Genomic DNA, 16399 nt, shown 5'->3' with positions numbered 1-16399 from the left:
AATTCATACCGGAATTATGACCATTTTGATAAACATAAAGAATGATAATGAAAATACATATCATTTTGGGTCATTAAATGCCTGCTAGGCGATTGTAGTAATGATAGAGATACTATATTAGAAATGCAATAAGATTTTTTATTACATATTTCATATAATTATGAAATCAGTATTTAATAACACAATGTGATAATAATACTAAAAAAATACATACTAAAAATAAACGATTTAATTGCTTGATCATCATTTAAACGGCTCCACCTATTTTTATGATATTTATAAATCTTAGATTTCACACACTAATTTAGAAAATAGGTTGCAAATGTCTTAATGTGCTCATTCTTTTTTTTTAACATATGCAATAAATCACTAGAGAATATTTTAAGAAACCGAAAAAGTTAACATTTTGTTAAAAATATGTTTTTGGTATGTGGTTGGGGAGTATGACTTTTCCTTGGCATGATATTCTTAAAAACTAACTTTTCAAGGAATGTGAATTGGTCCAGACAGTGGATTCGGTATGAGATTTGTCGGTATTTGCCAATGTACCTCGATTTTCTCGTACTTTTTTGAACTTTTTAATTACATTTATTGATAGTTATGCGCTCCGATTGGGTTTTGAAATTTACAAGGCACCTAAAAGGAAATCATATGTACAAAAAATTACATTTGATAGGGATTGGAACATGTCTAGTGGTCCTGCGATAAAAACTGCGTATGCCATACCTTAAAATCTAGATTGGCCAAGAAGGAAGCCACACCTGAATGGGACATTCGACAGATTCCGTCACTTCGAAATACCATTGTGTAACGACTAACATCTCCACCTACACACAAAAATAAATTTTTTCTGATTTAATCACGAAATTCATTGATCCAATTCATTTTTTAATTGAAATGTCTTCAATCACAGAAATGATAGTATCAATTAAAAAATTAATTGACACTTAGTTAAAAACTAATTGATCCAATTAAAAAATTAATTGATACTATTAATTTGTGTGATTGATTTTTATTGCAATTAAAAAATATCGGACCAAAATTGGTCCGAATTTGGACCGATGGTTAGACCAAATGGAATTTGGTTGCTTCTGGTCCATTTTCGTCAAAAAATGTTTAACTGAAAATAACTTCACAAAATTTTGTATAGGTACCAAATTATGCAAAAATTTTGTATAGGAAGAAAATTTTGTAAAAATTTTATATAGAAATAAAATTTTCTATAGAAATAAAATATTGACAAAATTTCCTATAGAAATAAAATTTTCTATTGAAATGAAATTTTTTACAAAATTTTTTATAGAAATGAAATTTTTTACAAAATTTCCTAACGAAATGAAATTTTGACAACTATTCTATAGAAATAAAATTGTGACAAAGTTTTTTACAGAAATAAAATTTTCTATATAAATAAAATTTTGAGAAAATTTTCGATATAAATAAAATTTTGAGAAAATTTTCTATATAAATAACATTTTGGGAAAATTTTCTATATAAATAACATTTTGAAAAAATTTTCTATAGAACTAAAAGTTTGCCAAAATTTTCTGCAGAAATAAAATTTTACAAAAAGTTTCTATAGAAATAAAATTCTGACAAAATTTTCTATAGAAATATTTTTACAAATTTTTACAACATTTTTTATAAAAATAAAATTTTTACAAAATTTTCTACTGAAGTACAATTTTGACGAAATTTTCTATAGAAATAAATTTTTGACAAAATTTTCTAAGAAATAAAACTTTTACAAAATTTTCTACAGAAATAAAATATTCACAAAATTTTCTATAAAAATAAAATTGTGACAAAATTTTCTATAGAAATACAATTTTTACAACATTTTTTATAAAAATACAATTTTTACAAAATTTTCTACAGAAATACAATTTTGCCAAAATTTTCTATAGAAATAAATTTTTTACAAAATTTTCTAAGAAATAAAATTTTTACAAAATTTCCTACAGAAATAAAATTTTCACAAAATTTTCTATAAAAATAAAATTTTTACATAATTTTCTATAGAAATACAATTTTTACAACATTTTTTATAAAAATAAAATTTTTACAAAATTTTCCACAAAAATACAATTTTGACAAAATTTTCTATAGAAATAAAATTTTTACAAAATTTTCTACAGAAATAAAATTTTTACAAAATTTTCACAAAATTTTCTATAGAAATATGTTAAAACTTTGACAAAATTTTCTATAGAATAAAATATTGACAAAATTTTCTATAGAAATAAAATTTTGGCTAAATTTTCTATAGAAATGAAATTTCCTAATGAACTGAAATTTTGACAAACATTTCTATAGAAATAAAATTGTGACAAAGTTTTGTATAGAAATAAAATTTTGAGAAAATTTTCTATATAAATAAAATTTTGAGAAAATTTTCTATATAAATAAAATTTTGAGAAAATTTTCTATATAATTAAAATTTTGAGAAAATTTTCTATAGAACTAAAAGTTTGCTAAAATTTTCAGCAGAAATAAAATTTTAGAAAAAATTTCTATAGAAATAAAATTTTGACAACATTTTCTAAAACTAAAATTTTAGCAAAATTTTCTAAAACTAAAATTATAGCAAAATTTTCTAAAACTAAAATTTTAGCAAAATTTTCTATACAAATAAGATTTAGACACATTTGTCTGTAGAAATAAAATTTTTACAAAATTTTCTACTGAAATAAAATTTTCACAAATTTTTCTATAGAAATAAAATTTCTACAACATTTTTTATAAAAATATCCTAATTTTATAAAAAACTGCCCTTATTTAAAAGGGCACGGAAACAATGCCAAAATTCATAAAGAAAGCTCAAAACCTTGAAGCCTAATTTTTTAGAGTGAAGTAGTGTGGGCGTGCAAATTTCTTTAGACATAAACAAGGCGCATTAAATCAGGTTGGATTCCCCGTCAGGCTCACATAGACTATTCATTATATATGTTGTGAAATTGAATAATAATAAAAATTTTAAATTCATACTGAGCGAAAAAATTTAAAAATTTTAAATTCATACTGAGGCGAAATGGGTTGAAGTTTTAATGAAAAACTCACGAAGTGACTGAAAAAGCAAGAGTTTTCGGCACATAATTCCGGCCTCCTTTTACAAAGACTTTGATAAAACTTTACACATATGTCACTGACAGTCATATTTACATAGAAAAAATTGGTTGTCCTCTTATATTTGTAATGTATATATAATTTATTGCAACTAATATCTTATTGTAAAGACTAAAAGAACTTAATCGATCTAAAATTTTGCTCTGCAGAAAATTAATTATTTATTGGCATGTAATGGCCAAGTTTTCACGAAATCTTTTACAGCATACTAATGGATGCTATTTCGAGTATTTTGATATAAATATCTTCTCATTTTCCAAACTACAAAATTATTACTATCGTTTAGAATTTAGTTGGTTTTCATAAAAGAAACGATTAACAATTACTAATCCTTGTCGACTACAAACGAAAGAAAAAACCAACACCCAGCTTCAGTGAAAATAATGAATGAATATCTGACTAAGTGCAATGGTTTTTGTTGTTGTTACAGGGGGGGGGGGGGTTTCAGTTGCAGTTCTGCTAGCTGTTGTCCAAATGTAAAGTTCAAGTGAATTTGAGCAGCCATAGTAGTCACAGTCCGTGGTAACAGTTAAGTGAAGTGAAGTGCATTGTGCAGCATATTCATGTGACTGCGGTTGTACATACAGCCCAGTCCATGGTACGTTCGGATGATTGTGTTCTTGGGCAAATTGATGTTCAAACTTCAGTTCATCTCCTCATCATCACTTGAAATGTTCATCGAGTATAAATATTCCGGACAATTGGGCTTAACCATATAGTCTTGAAAGAACAGTTTATCGTTCCAGTGTTTCTAGCTCGTGTCTCTGTGCTTCTTTGGTGGATAAGTCAGGATTAGAATTCCTAGAAAATAAAATATGAGAAATTTAGTAAGTGTGCAACAAGCGGATGTGTATGTGTGTGTGATAAGAAAATTTAAATCATTTTGAAAACGAATTGAAAATAATTCGAAATTTCGCATTCGGTTTCGAAATAGAGGAGGTTTCATCAGTAAAATTGGGAAATTCTTCACAAGACATCGCTTTAATATACACCCAGCAAAAAAAAGCATCGCCAAAAAAGTAGTGAAAATGTTGTTTTTGGATCTGGAAGTGGTGCAAAATTGGCGTAGAAGCGATGAATTTAGCATGGCCTTGTCATAGGATGGATGTCCACCATTTCAACAGCCTTTGCACTAAATATGAATCACTTTTGAGAGTGTGATCTGAATTCAGTATTTTGGATGTGAATTATAAAATTTTGTGATATTTTGACAACTAAATAATTTTCATAATTTTTTTTATGATTTTTAGTGCATTCTAACGCTTGGCATCAAATATTTTCAAAAATTCGCAATTTTTCTGGAATGGTTTTAGCATTTTTATCGACAAAATTTGAATAATTTGTTCCATTTTATTAATTCTTACTCTGTTTTTAATCTATTTTGAAACCAAAAAAACTTAAAATTACCCATTAAAAATATGAAAACGCGAGTTATAAAAAAATTAAATAAAAGAACTTCCTGTGTAGTTAAAATAAAGAACATCTTTGGGAGGACATTTTTGGAAGTGCTTTTAAAGTTGTGCCTTTTGAAGAACTTCCACTAATATACTTGAACTTGAACTAATATTCACTTCACAAGAAGTTCTTTTGAAGTGGTACATAATAATCATTGGTTTTACGCAGTTTTTGCAAACTTGAACTAATATTCACTTCACAAGAAGTTCTTTTGAAGTGGTATATAATAATCATTGGTTTTACGCAGTTTTTGCAATAAATTACAATTTTCTGAAATTTACTGTGTATAAAGCACATCAAGGACAAATGGAAAATGGAAATTAAAAAAAATATTTAAATTCGACATAGCAGTCAAAAATGTCCTATTAATATTCAAATCGACTTTTTGTAGAAATAATAACTGATAAAATTTAAAAAAAAAATATTTTTTAAAATGAAATCCGTAATACAGAAATAGGATCACATATGGAGAACTAATGCCAAATCTTTGAAACAGATGCTTAAAAAACTGACTTCCGCCCTATGACAGAATTCATTGCTGCCAAACGAATTTTGCACAATTTCCGCATTTTTTTGACTAACCGTTTTTTTGTGAATATATGAATAAGGACGTATATTCGGCTAAGATCAATCTAAAGAAAGGAAAACAAATGTATAAAACAATTTCACTAAATTTAAATTTCACAGAATATTGTTCAGATTTGTCTAAAATTTGACACTAAGGACATTTTGTAAAAATTTGAATTATTTACATAAAATACGAAAACACGAATAAGAAATAATGACGAATAAATTTTCCTGAATTTGTTCAGGCGACTTTTATACAGTTTAGATAATAATGTCTAGAATCATTTAAAATCTGGAATGCATTGGTGAAATGCATAACGGGCATTTCACCAGAGTGGATCCAAATTCTATTTTCCGTAATTCAAACCATGAAGAACGAGTAGTTATTTCATGAATATTTGAAAAAATTGGTTGGTCTAAAAAAACGGGAATTAGTGACTGCACAAATATTTACCGATAGAGTATCCCAATTCCATTTCAAGGTCTTCCACCACTTTCGTAGCTTATTCTACTACAATCGGTATCAATCGGAAATTCGAAATACTAGGATCTTCTCAGTAAAAAAAGCGTCGCTAAAAATGTAGTGATAATGTTCTTTTTGGATCCGGAAGTGGTGCAAAATTTGTGCAGAAGCGATGAATTTAACATGAGATTGTCATAGGAAGGATACCCACCATTTCAACAGCCGTTGCACTGAATATGAATCAATGCTTTAGGTGTGAGCCGAATTTTGAAAAATAATTTTATTTTGAAAAATAATTAATTTGTATAATTTTTTATGATTTTTAATACATTCTGACGCTTGTCTGAAACCCTTGACCTCAAATATTTTCAAAATTTCGTAATTTTTCTAGAATGAATTTAGAAATTTTTTCAACAAAATTTAAATAATTTGTACCATTTTATTAATCCTTACTCTGTTTTTAACATATTTGAAACAAAAAAGTTAAAATTGCCCTTTAAAAATATGAAAAATGCGAATTATAAAAAATTAAATTAAAAGAACTTCTTGAGTAGTTAAAATAAAGAACATCTTTGGAAAAAAATTTCTGTAAGTGCTTTTAAAGTTGTGCCTTTAGAAGTACTTCCATTTTTTTGCTGGGTTGTTTATTGAATATTTGAAAAAAAAAAACGATATCCCAATTTCATCGCGTGAATTTCAGCCGTATTCGCTTATAATTTTAAATCGATTGCACTTAAAAATTAAATGCAATAAGGGAAGCCAAAGTCTGTTTTTCTTTGTACATTGCGAAAACAAGCTCATCCTCGTCCAAATATTAAAAAAAAAAAACACTAAACCCATTTGTTGATAAACCCTGTCATAAATCAAGTTAGATTTTTTGGAAGGTCTTCCAAACAAGCTTCCTTTTTTCATCATCTGCTTCCCTCAGCATTTATATGCCTTTCTGGGTTTACCCACACCCAAAAAAAGTGAACTATTTTATAGGAAGAATGAACTACCTCGCACAAAAAATTAACTAAATTTTACTCCACATTTTGAGATTTCCACATAGAGTTGTTAAAACCAGGAAAATTTTATGCCCTGTTGTACTTTTTAACTGCAGTTCACGAAATTACATCCTCTCATAGAAGAAAAAATTAACAAAAAGTAAAGAAGAAAATCATTGGCGCCAAATCATAACCATTTTAACTATACAGTAGTTCATTCTTACTATTTTTGGGAATCGTACGAAAATCTTCGTTTGCTTTAGTTCATAATGAAATTATGTGTACGGTCATTGAACTTTATACCCACGTTTAGTTCATAAAATTTTTAAGACATACTTAAAAAAAGTAAGATTTCATTAAGCTGTAGAAAATGTCGAAAAATAATAATAAAATTTAACTACTAGCAAATAATTTTTTTCCAATAAAAATAAGTTAAATTTAGCGTTAGTTTAACTAAGGAAATTTTTTTCTGTGCATAATAAAAAATATTTTTCTGTGCAAATAAAAATAAAAAGCATGAACGCCTGCTGATATCAAGTTGTAGGTTTAATTCCAGAATTTCACAAACAACTTAAAACATTTCTCAATGATGGCGCTAAAATCATCATTATTTCGATTAAAATAAAATATTAAGAACAGGCTGGATTGATTGAAATTAAGCAATTTCATCATCATTACATTTACAGAATATTCCTTCGATTTTATATAAAAAAGTTATCTGTAGAAGAGTGGCTTCAATACTTTTTTGACGCTATGAATATGGACCCCATGAAAATTAGGTCCAAAATCTAAAGTGGCACCCCAAAAAATCTTTGCACGCAGAGAAGGAATATGATCACCTCAACCATGTTTCGAGAGCAAAATGTTATTTTTGGACGGTGACCATGGAACATTTTTGTCGCAAAAATATTGTTTTCTCGGCAAACATATACATGATTGCCGAAGTCGGACATATGCTTTTTGAGAAAATAACATGGTTGCCGCCCACATGTTACATGTTCTCCGTCCAAAAATAACATTTTGCTCTCGAAACATGGTTGAGGTGATCATATTCCTTCTCTGGGTGTGGATAACAACAACACCAAATTTTTATGATTTTTGGGGAAAAACTTTCTTCAATTTTTGAAGCCAGTTTGCATTATGAAAATAAAATCGAATACTTCCTTTTTGATATTGTCCTTCGATTGCATATGGGATATTCCGCTTTCTGCGATTTGAAAACAACACACTTTTGCATCAGAGTTGCTTTTTCCGTGGCCGGCCTTTTTCCGGGGTTTAAGGCGTTTTTCTATGGGCTAACGTGACTCCCAAGAGATTCTTATTCAGTACCACATATTTAATTTTTCTTTAAATCCTCAAATTAGTATTCACACGGTCTTTTAAATCAAAAATGATCTCCAATTTAATTGTGGGGTCAATTTAGATGCTTCTTTGGAAGTGATTTCCATGGGGATCATATTAATTATGAGACGCTACGAAAATGGGCACCAGCAAAATGAGTCCCAAAACTCAAAAGAAACAGGGCTACGCCTCATAACGAATATGAGTCAAACAATGTAACTGAAGCATGAAAACAAAACCACAATAAAATTAGGACTCATTTTCAATTTTGAACTAAAGGACAGTAGATAAATGATTCCTACACTGAAAAAACAGTGAACCCTTTTCCATTGCAAAATTAACTAAACTGTAGTAATATTGACCATGATTTAGCCCTTAAGATTTTTTTCAACTTGTCTAGTTTATAATTCTCTTAAATTTTACTTAATCCATAACATTGTATTTTAGTTCATTTTTACAACACCATAAGATTTATATACCCCTACCAAGTTAAAAGGTCTGTATTATTTTGGTTTACTTGCTTATTTTTTGGCAAACCCGATAATAAAAATTGGTTAACAGTCTCTTTAAAATGTCGACGACTAAACTATTTTTAAATTAATCATTCCACAGTACGGAGAAATTAAATAATTAAAGGAACAACAAACCGTTTTACTATCATGAAAATTTTCATACAATAAAATTAAACTTTCTTTAAGCAAAAGTACTTTATTATAAAAACTTATGATGAAACTTCTTAATACAATGTTTTTGTGAATAAAAATTATGACCACGTGGAACAAGAAAGTAGTTTATTTTAACTCGCTTTTTGGACATTTTGACTTTTCCTTAGTTTTTTATTCATCGTAAGTATATTTTTCACATATCTTGCTGAAAAAAATGGAAGGAATAATGAAAATTGTTAAAAATTAACATGTAATAAAATATATTTTTTTAGCTCTTTAAATTAGCTTGGAACTTACCGTATTTGGGGGCATTTTATTAAATGGTGTAAGGAATTCAACTTTTCTTAGATAAACGTACCTCATAAAGTTTGTACCTGAAACAATTAGAGAAATAATGAATTAAGTAATATATTAACTCATAAAATTGTGTTGTTATCGATGTGATGAACATAATACAATAAATATTCTTGTTAAAAGAAAGCCAAAGTTTTAGTATAAAACTTACCAATTCTCTATTACAATGTACGCTGAGGTTAAAAAGTTATCGAAATTCATTTGGGGTTACTCTGAAATTAAATATTTATTTTTTACATTAAATAAAAAACATTAAATTGGTTTCCAAAAAATCTAATTAAAGAAATAATATGCATAAAAAAGTAAATATTCTGGTTAAAAGAATGTTAAAGAAAGCTTACCAATTCATAAAAATGTTTCCAAATTGTTATTCTGAAATTAAATATTTTTTTTTACATTAAAAATAATAAATTGGTTTCCAAAAATATTTGATTAAAGTAATACAAAAATAAGGTATTAAAAACCTGTAATTTTGATAATAAAAAGGTCATAAAAACGTAAATATTCTAGTGAAAAGAAAGCCAATTTTTAAAAGAAAACTTACCACTTCTCTATTAAACTATACGCTGAGGAGAAATATAAAAATTTGCCCGAATCCATCTGGGGTTGCTCTTAAATTAAATATTTTTTACAACAAAGAAAAACATGAAACTGGTTAAAAAAATAATAATAATTATTAGCACATAATAATATACAAAAGAATATTATTTTTTAAAAGAAAACTACATTGGAAAAAGAACACTTACCTATTTATGATTAAACTATACGCTGAAGGTGTAACAAACAATTTTCCAAATTCATCTGGAGTTACTCTGATAATGAATATTTATTTTTTACATTGAATAAAAATTAAATTAGATAAAACAATTTCAATATACTTTCCATTTCAGCATCTTGTCCTATATATTGAACATTCTAAATAACTTTTTTCTAAGCTACCGATCATCACTTCGCCATTGTACACCTCATCGCTAAAATATTAATAACTTTCATTTAAAAGTTTTAATAAACAAACGCCAATATATGTCTCAAAAAACCAAAATATTCCGTACCTTTCTATTCCCTTGTTACATACTTGCTAAAAATGTGCAACAACCCACGCCAACGCCAACTATACAACTGAAGCATGCCAAACATGCCTTCATTGAAAACAACACCTCATCCCGACAAATAAACCATTCGCGAATAATAAACACACACACACAAACCACTGAAAGAACAAAAATAAAAACAACCCCACGCTCAGATATACACAACATCCCCATCACTCGCTACCATTTCTCATTATTCCATTGCATGCTCTCACTCTCAAAAAAATTTCAAGTAAATCATCTTTACATTAAACATATTCCACTTTGACGAGAAAGATCTCTGTACTATGCATTAGTTCATCGCATCTGTCCACAATTTACTCTAAAAACAATACTCTGTAATGCATATCAGTATAAGAACGACGAAACGTTTAACTTAAAATTAGCAAAAATGATATCTACCCATTTTTGACGAAAATGTCTATAAATTTAATTATATGTGAACTAAAAATATTTCATTGAGGAATGTTGTACCAACTATTATTAACTATAGGAATTGCCAGTAAGAAATTGCTATCCGCTTTCAAGTTCAATTTTCGTAAAAAAATATTTTCTCATACAAAAACTCTTTATAGCAAATTACACTTATTATTTAGAAAGTATTTTACATTTCATAAGTAGTTTTATAGTATGACGAAAGAATTTTTAACTACCAGTTAAGAAAATTTTTAAGGAAATTTCCATCGTATTTTGTAGGCTATGAACTAAACGATTGCTACTTAAAATTTGTAAAATTTCCTTTCGAGTAGTTAATTTTCGTTAAAGATACGAAAAATGAACTAAAATTCTGGAAAATTCTTGTAATAAATTATTGTAAAAATCTTCTTAAATTTACGAGATACTTTTTTTCTGTGTATGACCACAGAGGCCAATTATTTGCTCCGATTTAGTTGAAATTTTGCACAGGGAGTAGAATTAGATTGTAGCTATGCGTGCCAAATTTGGTTGAAATCGGTTCAGATTTAGATATATATCCCATATATATGTTTTTCTGATTTCGACAAAAATGGTAGAAATACCAACATTTTCCTTGTATAATCGCCACTGCTTAGTCGAAAAGTTGTAAAAATGACTCTAATTTTCCTAAACTTCTAATACATATATATCGAGCGATAAATCATAAATAAACTTTTTCGAAGTTTCCTTAAAATTGCTTCAGATTTAAACGTTTCCCATATTTTTTTTACTAACATTGTGTTCCACCCTAGTGCATTAGCCGACTTAAATTTTGAGTCTATAGATTTTGTAGAAGTCTATCAAATTCTTCCAGATCGAGTGATATTTAAATGTATGTATTTGGGACAAACCTTTATATATAGCCCCCAACACATTTGACGGATGTGATATGGTATCGAAAATTTAGATCTACAAAGTGGTGCAGGGTATAATATAGTCGGCCCCGCCCGACTTTAGACTTTCCTTACTGGTTTTTACTAACATTATGTTCCACCCTAGTACATTAGCCGACTTAAATTTTGAGTCTATAGATTTTGTAGAAGTCTATCAAATTCTGTCCAGATCGAGTGATATTTAAATGTATGTATTTGGGACAAACCTTTATATATAGCACCCAACATATTACACGTATGTGATATGGTGTCGAAAATTTAGTCGGCCCCGCCCGACTTTAGACTTTCCTTACATGTTTTGTTTTAATTTTAATTTTATTCATATTTCAATAGAACCTAAGTAGGTTCAGAATTTGGGTTTTTGAATACTCCCATTAAAAGATATTATTTTATGTTTTCCAGATATTCGTGACGCTAGCTTTATACTTGGCTGTGGTTGCGGCACGTCCACAGCAAGATGTCATACCTATCCTTAGGCAGGAGCAGGAAGTCAATTATGATGGTTCCTACAAGTATGCATATGAAACCGGAAATGGCATAGTAGCCGAAGAACAAGGTTATCTTAAAAACCCTGGTACTGATGCAGAAGCTCAGGTAATTTTTCCTTCATTACCAGCCAAGAATCGTTTATAGCAGAAGCAATAAGAAGCGTTTCATCAATGAAAAAAAAAACGCAAAAGGTCATAGACAAATTGCCAAAACTGTAGTACTACCCATTTATTGGCAATCTTCCGACTTTAAGTATCCCATGAATGAGGAACACATAAAATTGTGGCACATAATCTTCGTCTTAGTCATCACCATTATAAAATACCACATGTCTGAGATGACATTTAAATGAACAGACAAATGAACTCCCTTGTAAATTGGCCCACACTGTATTCTCAACCATCCATCCATCCATCCACAAGATGTATTACAATGTAATACTGTCATGTTTACAAGGCATTAGTACGAATAAGCAGCTCCACATCTAAATAAAGCGTCAATCGTGCCACTACCAAATATCTCTTAACGCCAATGGCTTAAACAAATTGTTTGTGGCTTAAAAATTAACGAGTCTTGTGGGCTTAATTCAACTTTTGATAAGCAAACACCGAGAAATAAAGCTCTCTTGGTTCATTGCATAAAATGTGATTGGAAATACCATAGGCTCATAGAGTAAATTTAATTTACAGTGAAACCTCTCAAACTTGGACACTCTGAAAACTGAACACCTCCCAAATGTGGACATTTAAATTAACCTCTCATAACTGGACACCTCCCAAATGTGGACAAAATTTAGGCACTCATGGGTGTCAATTCCCTTAATCTTCCTCTCCAATAAGCTCGAATAAATGTTGTAATAATTTCTAGTTTAAATGATTTGGACATTGAACCAGTCTGCATTGATATCAGGCTAACATAAAAATAAGTATAAACGGCCGTAAGTTCGGCCAGGCCGAATCTTATGTACCCTCCACCATGGATTGCGTCAATCGAATTACTTGGGTTGTGGTATCTTAAATCGTTTTCTAAATTGTGCGTTAGTCCATACGTGGTATACATTAGACAAAAAAAGTATGTGTAGGTAAGTCTACAAATAATTACGAATCGATATGGACTTTTGCACGGTACGTAGGGAGCCAGAATTGCAATATGGGGGCTATATACAATTATTGATATGGACCAATTTTTGTGTGATTGGGGATCGATTTATCTGAGGGCTATATATAACTATAGACCGATATGGACCTAGTTAGGCATGGTTGTTAACGGCCATATACTAGCACAATGTACCAAATTTCAACTAACTCGGATGAAATTTGCTCCTCCAAGAGGCTCCAAAACCAAATCTCGGGATCGGTTTATATGGGGGCTATATATGATTATGGACTGATATGGACTACTTTTGGCATGGTTGTTAAATATCATATACTACCACCACCTACAAAATTTCAACCAGATCGGATGAATTTTGCTTCTCCAAAAGGCACCGGAGTTCAAATCTGGGGATCGGTTTATATGGGTGCTATATATAATTATGGACTGATATGAACCAAATTCTGCATGGTTGTTGGATACCATATACTAACATTACGTACCAAATTTCAACCGAATCGGATGAAGTTTGCTCTTCCAAGGGGCTCCGGAGGTTAAATCTGGGGATCGGTTTATATGGGGGCTATATATAATTATGAACCGATTTCGACCAATTTTTGCATGGGAGTTTGAGGGTATATATTAACACCACGTACCAAATTTCAACTGAATCAGATGAATTTTGGTCTTCCAAGAGGCTCCGGAGGTCAAATCTGGTGATCGGTTTATATGGGGGCTATATATAATTATAGACCGATGTGGACCAATTTTTGCGTGGTTGTTAGAGACCATATACTGACACCATGTACCAAATTTCAGCCGGATCGGATGAAATTTGCTTCTCTTAGAGGCCTCGCAAGCCAAATCGGGGGATGGTTTATATGGGGGCTATATATAATTATAGACCGATGTAAACCAATTTTTGCATGGTTGTTAGAGACCATATACTAACACCATGTACCAAATTTCAGCCGGATCGGATGAAATTTGCTTCTCTTAGAGGCCTCGCAAGCCAAATTTGGGGGTCCGTTTATATGGGGGCTATACGTAAAAGTGGACCGATATGGCCCATTTGCAATACCATCCGACCTACATCAATAACAACTACTTGTGCCAAGTTTCAAGTCGATTGCTTGTTTCGTTCGGAAGTTAGCGTGATTTCAACAGACGGACGGACGGACCGACGGACGGACGGACGGACGGACATGCTCAGATCGACTCAGAATTTCACCACGACCCAGAATATATATACTTTATGGGGTCGATGTGTTACAAACGGAATGACAAAGTTAATATACCCCCCATCCTATGGAGGAGGGTATAACAATGGGTGTTCACCTTTCAGACGTTTCACTGTACTTTAATTTAGTTCAATATATTTTTAAATTTATTTTAATTTGTTAATAGTTTTCTATGTTGCCCTTTACATGAGCATTTTACATTTTTTCAATTCCTCTATATACTGGCCCAAAAAATATGTTTCCATTGTATTCATACCTTTCTTCTTTTCTAGGTGGCCGAAGGTTTCTTCTCCTACACAGCCCCCGATGGCACTCCCATACGTTTAACCTATGCAGCCGATGAAAATGGTTTTGTACCACAAGGTGATCATATACCAACACCACCACCAATTCCAGAAGCTATACAAAAGGCTTTAGCCTATTTAGCTACTGCCCCACCACCACCTCAGGAGCCATCACTTGGCGGTCGTAATACCTATGGAAGAGGTTAAATGATATTTGCAAACCCTCTCAACCGTGATGTAAATAATATTTTCCAAGCCATCCGTCGTATGCTGTTATAAACGAAATCATTTATAATATTTATAGAAATAACAATTTGCATTATTCCATATTTGGAGAGTCATATTGCCAAGTAGGAGATGTTTTATTTAAGTGTTTGAATTATTATAGCCATGTTATACTTTGAGATACACAATGCGTAAAATGCGTTTAACGAATAAAGTCGAAAAGGACTTTCACATGGTGTTTGTTTTACTAAAATTTTACGATAAAGTTTGACAGAGAAAGGGAAAAAATGGGAAAGGGTCATAAAATTGAAATCATATGGTGGCTGACTGAGACCAGGGAAATTATTCTTCAGGATTATTTCCAACTAGTTTTAGTCAGTTTGTTGGTTCTATATAAACTCAATATTCTACATCAATATTTTTTGAATCAATATTTTTTATTACTTTCTAAAAAAAAAATATATTGTTGTATTATTGCCAATTTTTTTATCAGAGAAAAATCAGTCACATAAAATAAATTAATTTTTCAAATGACGTGGATACACTGTATAACCTTTAGTGACAAATTTGGTGCTTTTTCCAGCGCTGACTTTTTTGTGGCATCTAGTTCCACACATTTTATGTTTTTGTGCCACCTTTTAAGATTATTTGCCAATTTATGATTAAATCCTGTTTAGTACGATTTTTTTAATTAAAAGCCCGGCTTGCGATACTATATTTTGATATTTTTTCCTTCTCATGACACTTGTGCAGCCTGAAAATATGCAAGGAAATATTTGTATCATAGGCAACGTTGCCAGTTTGGGTATGGATTTAAAAAGTTGAACAATTCTCAACTAAATTCGGAACAATTCTACCATGAATTTGGAGGAGAAAAAAACGTAATGGAAATGTTCCTTTTGGACCTGGAAGTGGTGCAAAATTGGCGCGATGAATTTAAAATGGGCTTGTCATAGGACGGATGTCCACCATTTCAATAGCCGTTGCACTGAATTTGCATCACTTCTTAAGGTGGGATCCGAAATAAATGTTTTGAATGTATATTAAAAAATAATTATTGATAATTGACTTATAAATACACGGGGTTCAATACTTCCTAAGAATTTCTTTCTGCTGTTTTATGCAGTTTTTGCCATAAATTTGGATTTTCTAAATTTAACTGCATATAAACACACAGTAAGAATATACAATCCCAGCAAAAAAAGCGTCGCCAAAAAAGTAATGAAAATATTCTTTTTGGATCCGGAAGTGGTGCATAATTGACGCAGAAGCGATGAATTTAACATGGGCTTGTCATAGGATGGAAGTCCTCTATTTCAACAGCCGTTGCACTGAATTTGCATCACTTCTTTAGGTGTGATCCGAATTCAATGTTTTGGATGTAAATGAAAAAAATTCTGTAATATTTTGTCAAATAAATAATTTTTATAATGTTTTAATGGATTTTAACGCTTGTGGTAAACATTTGACCTCAAATATTTTCAAAAATTCACTATTTTTCCAGATTGGATTTAGCATTTTTTCGACAAAATTTAAATGATTTGTACCATTTTATGAATTCTTATTCTATTTTTAAACTATTTGAAAGAAAAAAAGTTGAAATTACCCATTAAAAGTACGAAAAAACCAAATTATAAAAAATTGAATTAAAAGAACTTCCTGGGTAGTTAA

The 16399-nt window shown here is 30.1% G+C and overlaps 1 protein-coding gene across 1 annotated transcript; it reads left to right on the top strand.

The window, feature by feature from the left end:
* The first annotated feature begins 3800 nt into the window (after positions 1–3800).
* On the top strand, positions 3801–14959 carry Cpr49Aa (Cuticular protein 49Aa). The gene is made up of 3 exons (XM_075308940.1): positions 3801–3953; positions 11800–11991; positions 14492–14959. The coding sequence occupies exons 1-3, from the start codon at positions 3942–3944 to the stop codon at positions 14708–14710; spliced, it is 423 nt and encodes a 140-aa protein (XP_075165055.1). The 5' UTR covers positions 3801–3941; the 3' UTR covers positions 14711–14959.
* Positions 14960–16399: the final 1440 nt, after the last annotated feature.

Source organism: Haematobia irritans, chromosome 5 (assembly GCF_050003625.1).
Source record: "Haematobia irritans isolate KBUSLIRL chromosome 5, ASM5000362v1, whole genome shotgun sequence".
Classification (NCBI taxonomy): Eukaryota; Metazoa; Arthropoda; class Insecta; order Diptera; family Muscidae; genus Haematobia; species Haematobia irritans.
The sequence above is the reverse complement of the archived record's forward strand: the minus strand, read 5'-3'. Positions and strand labels throughout refer to the sequence as shown.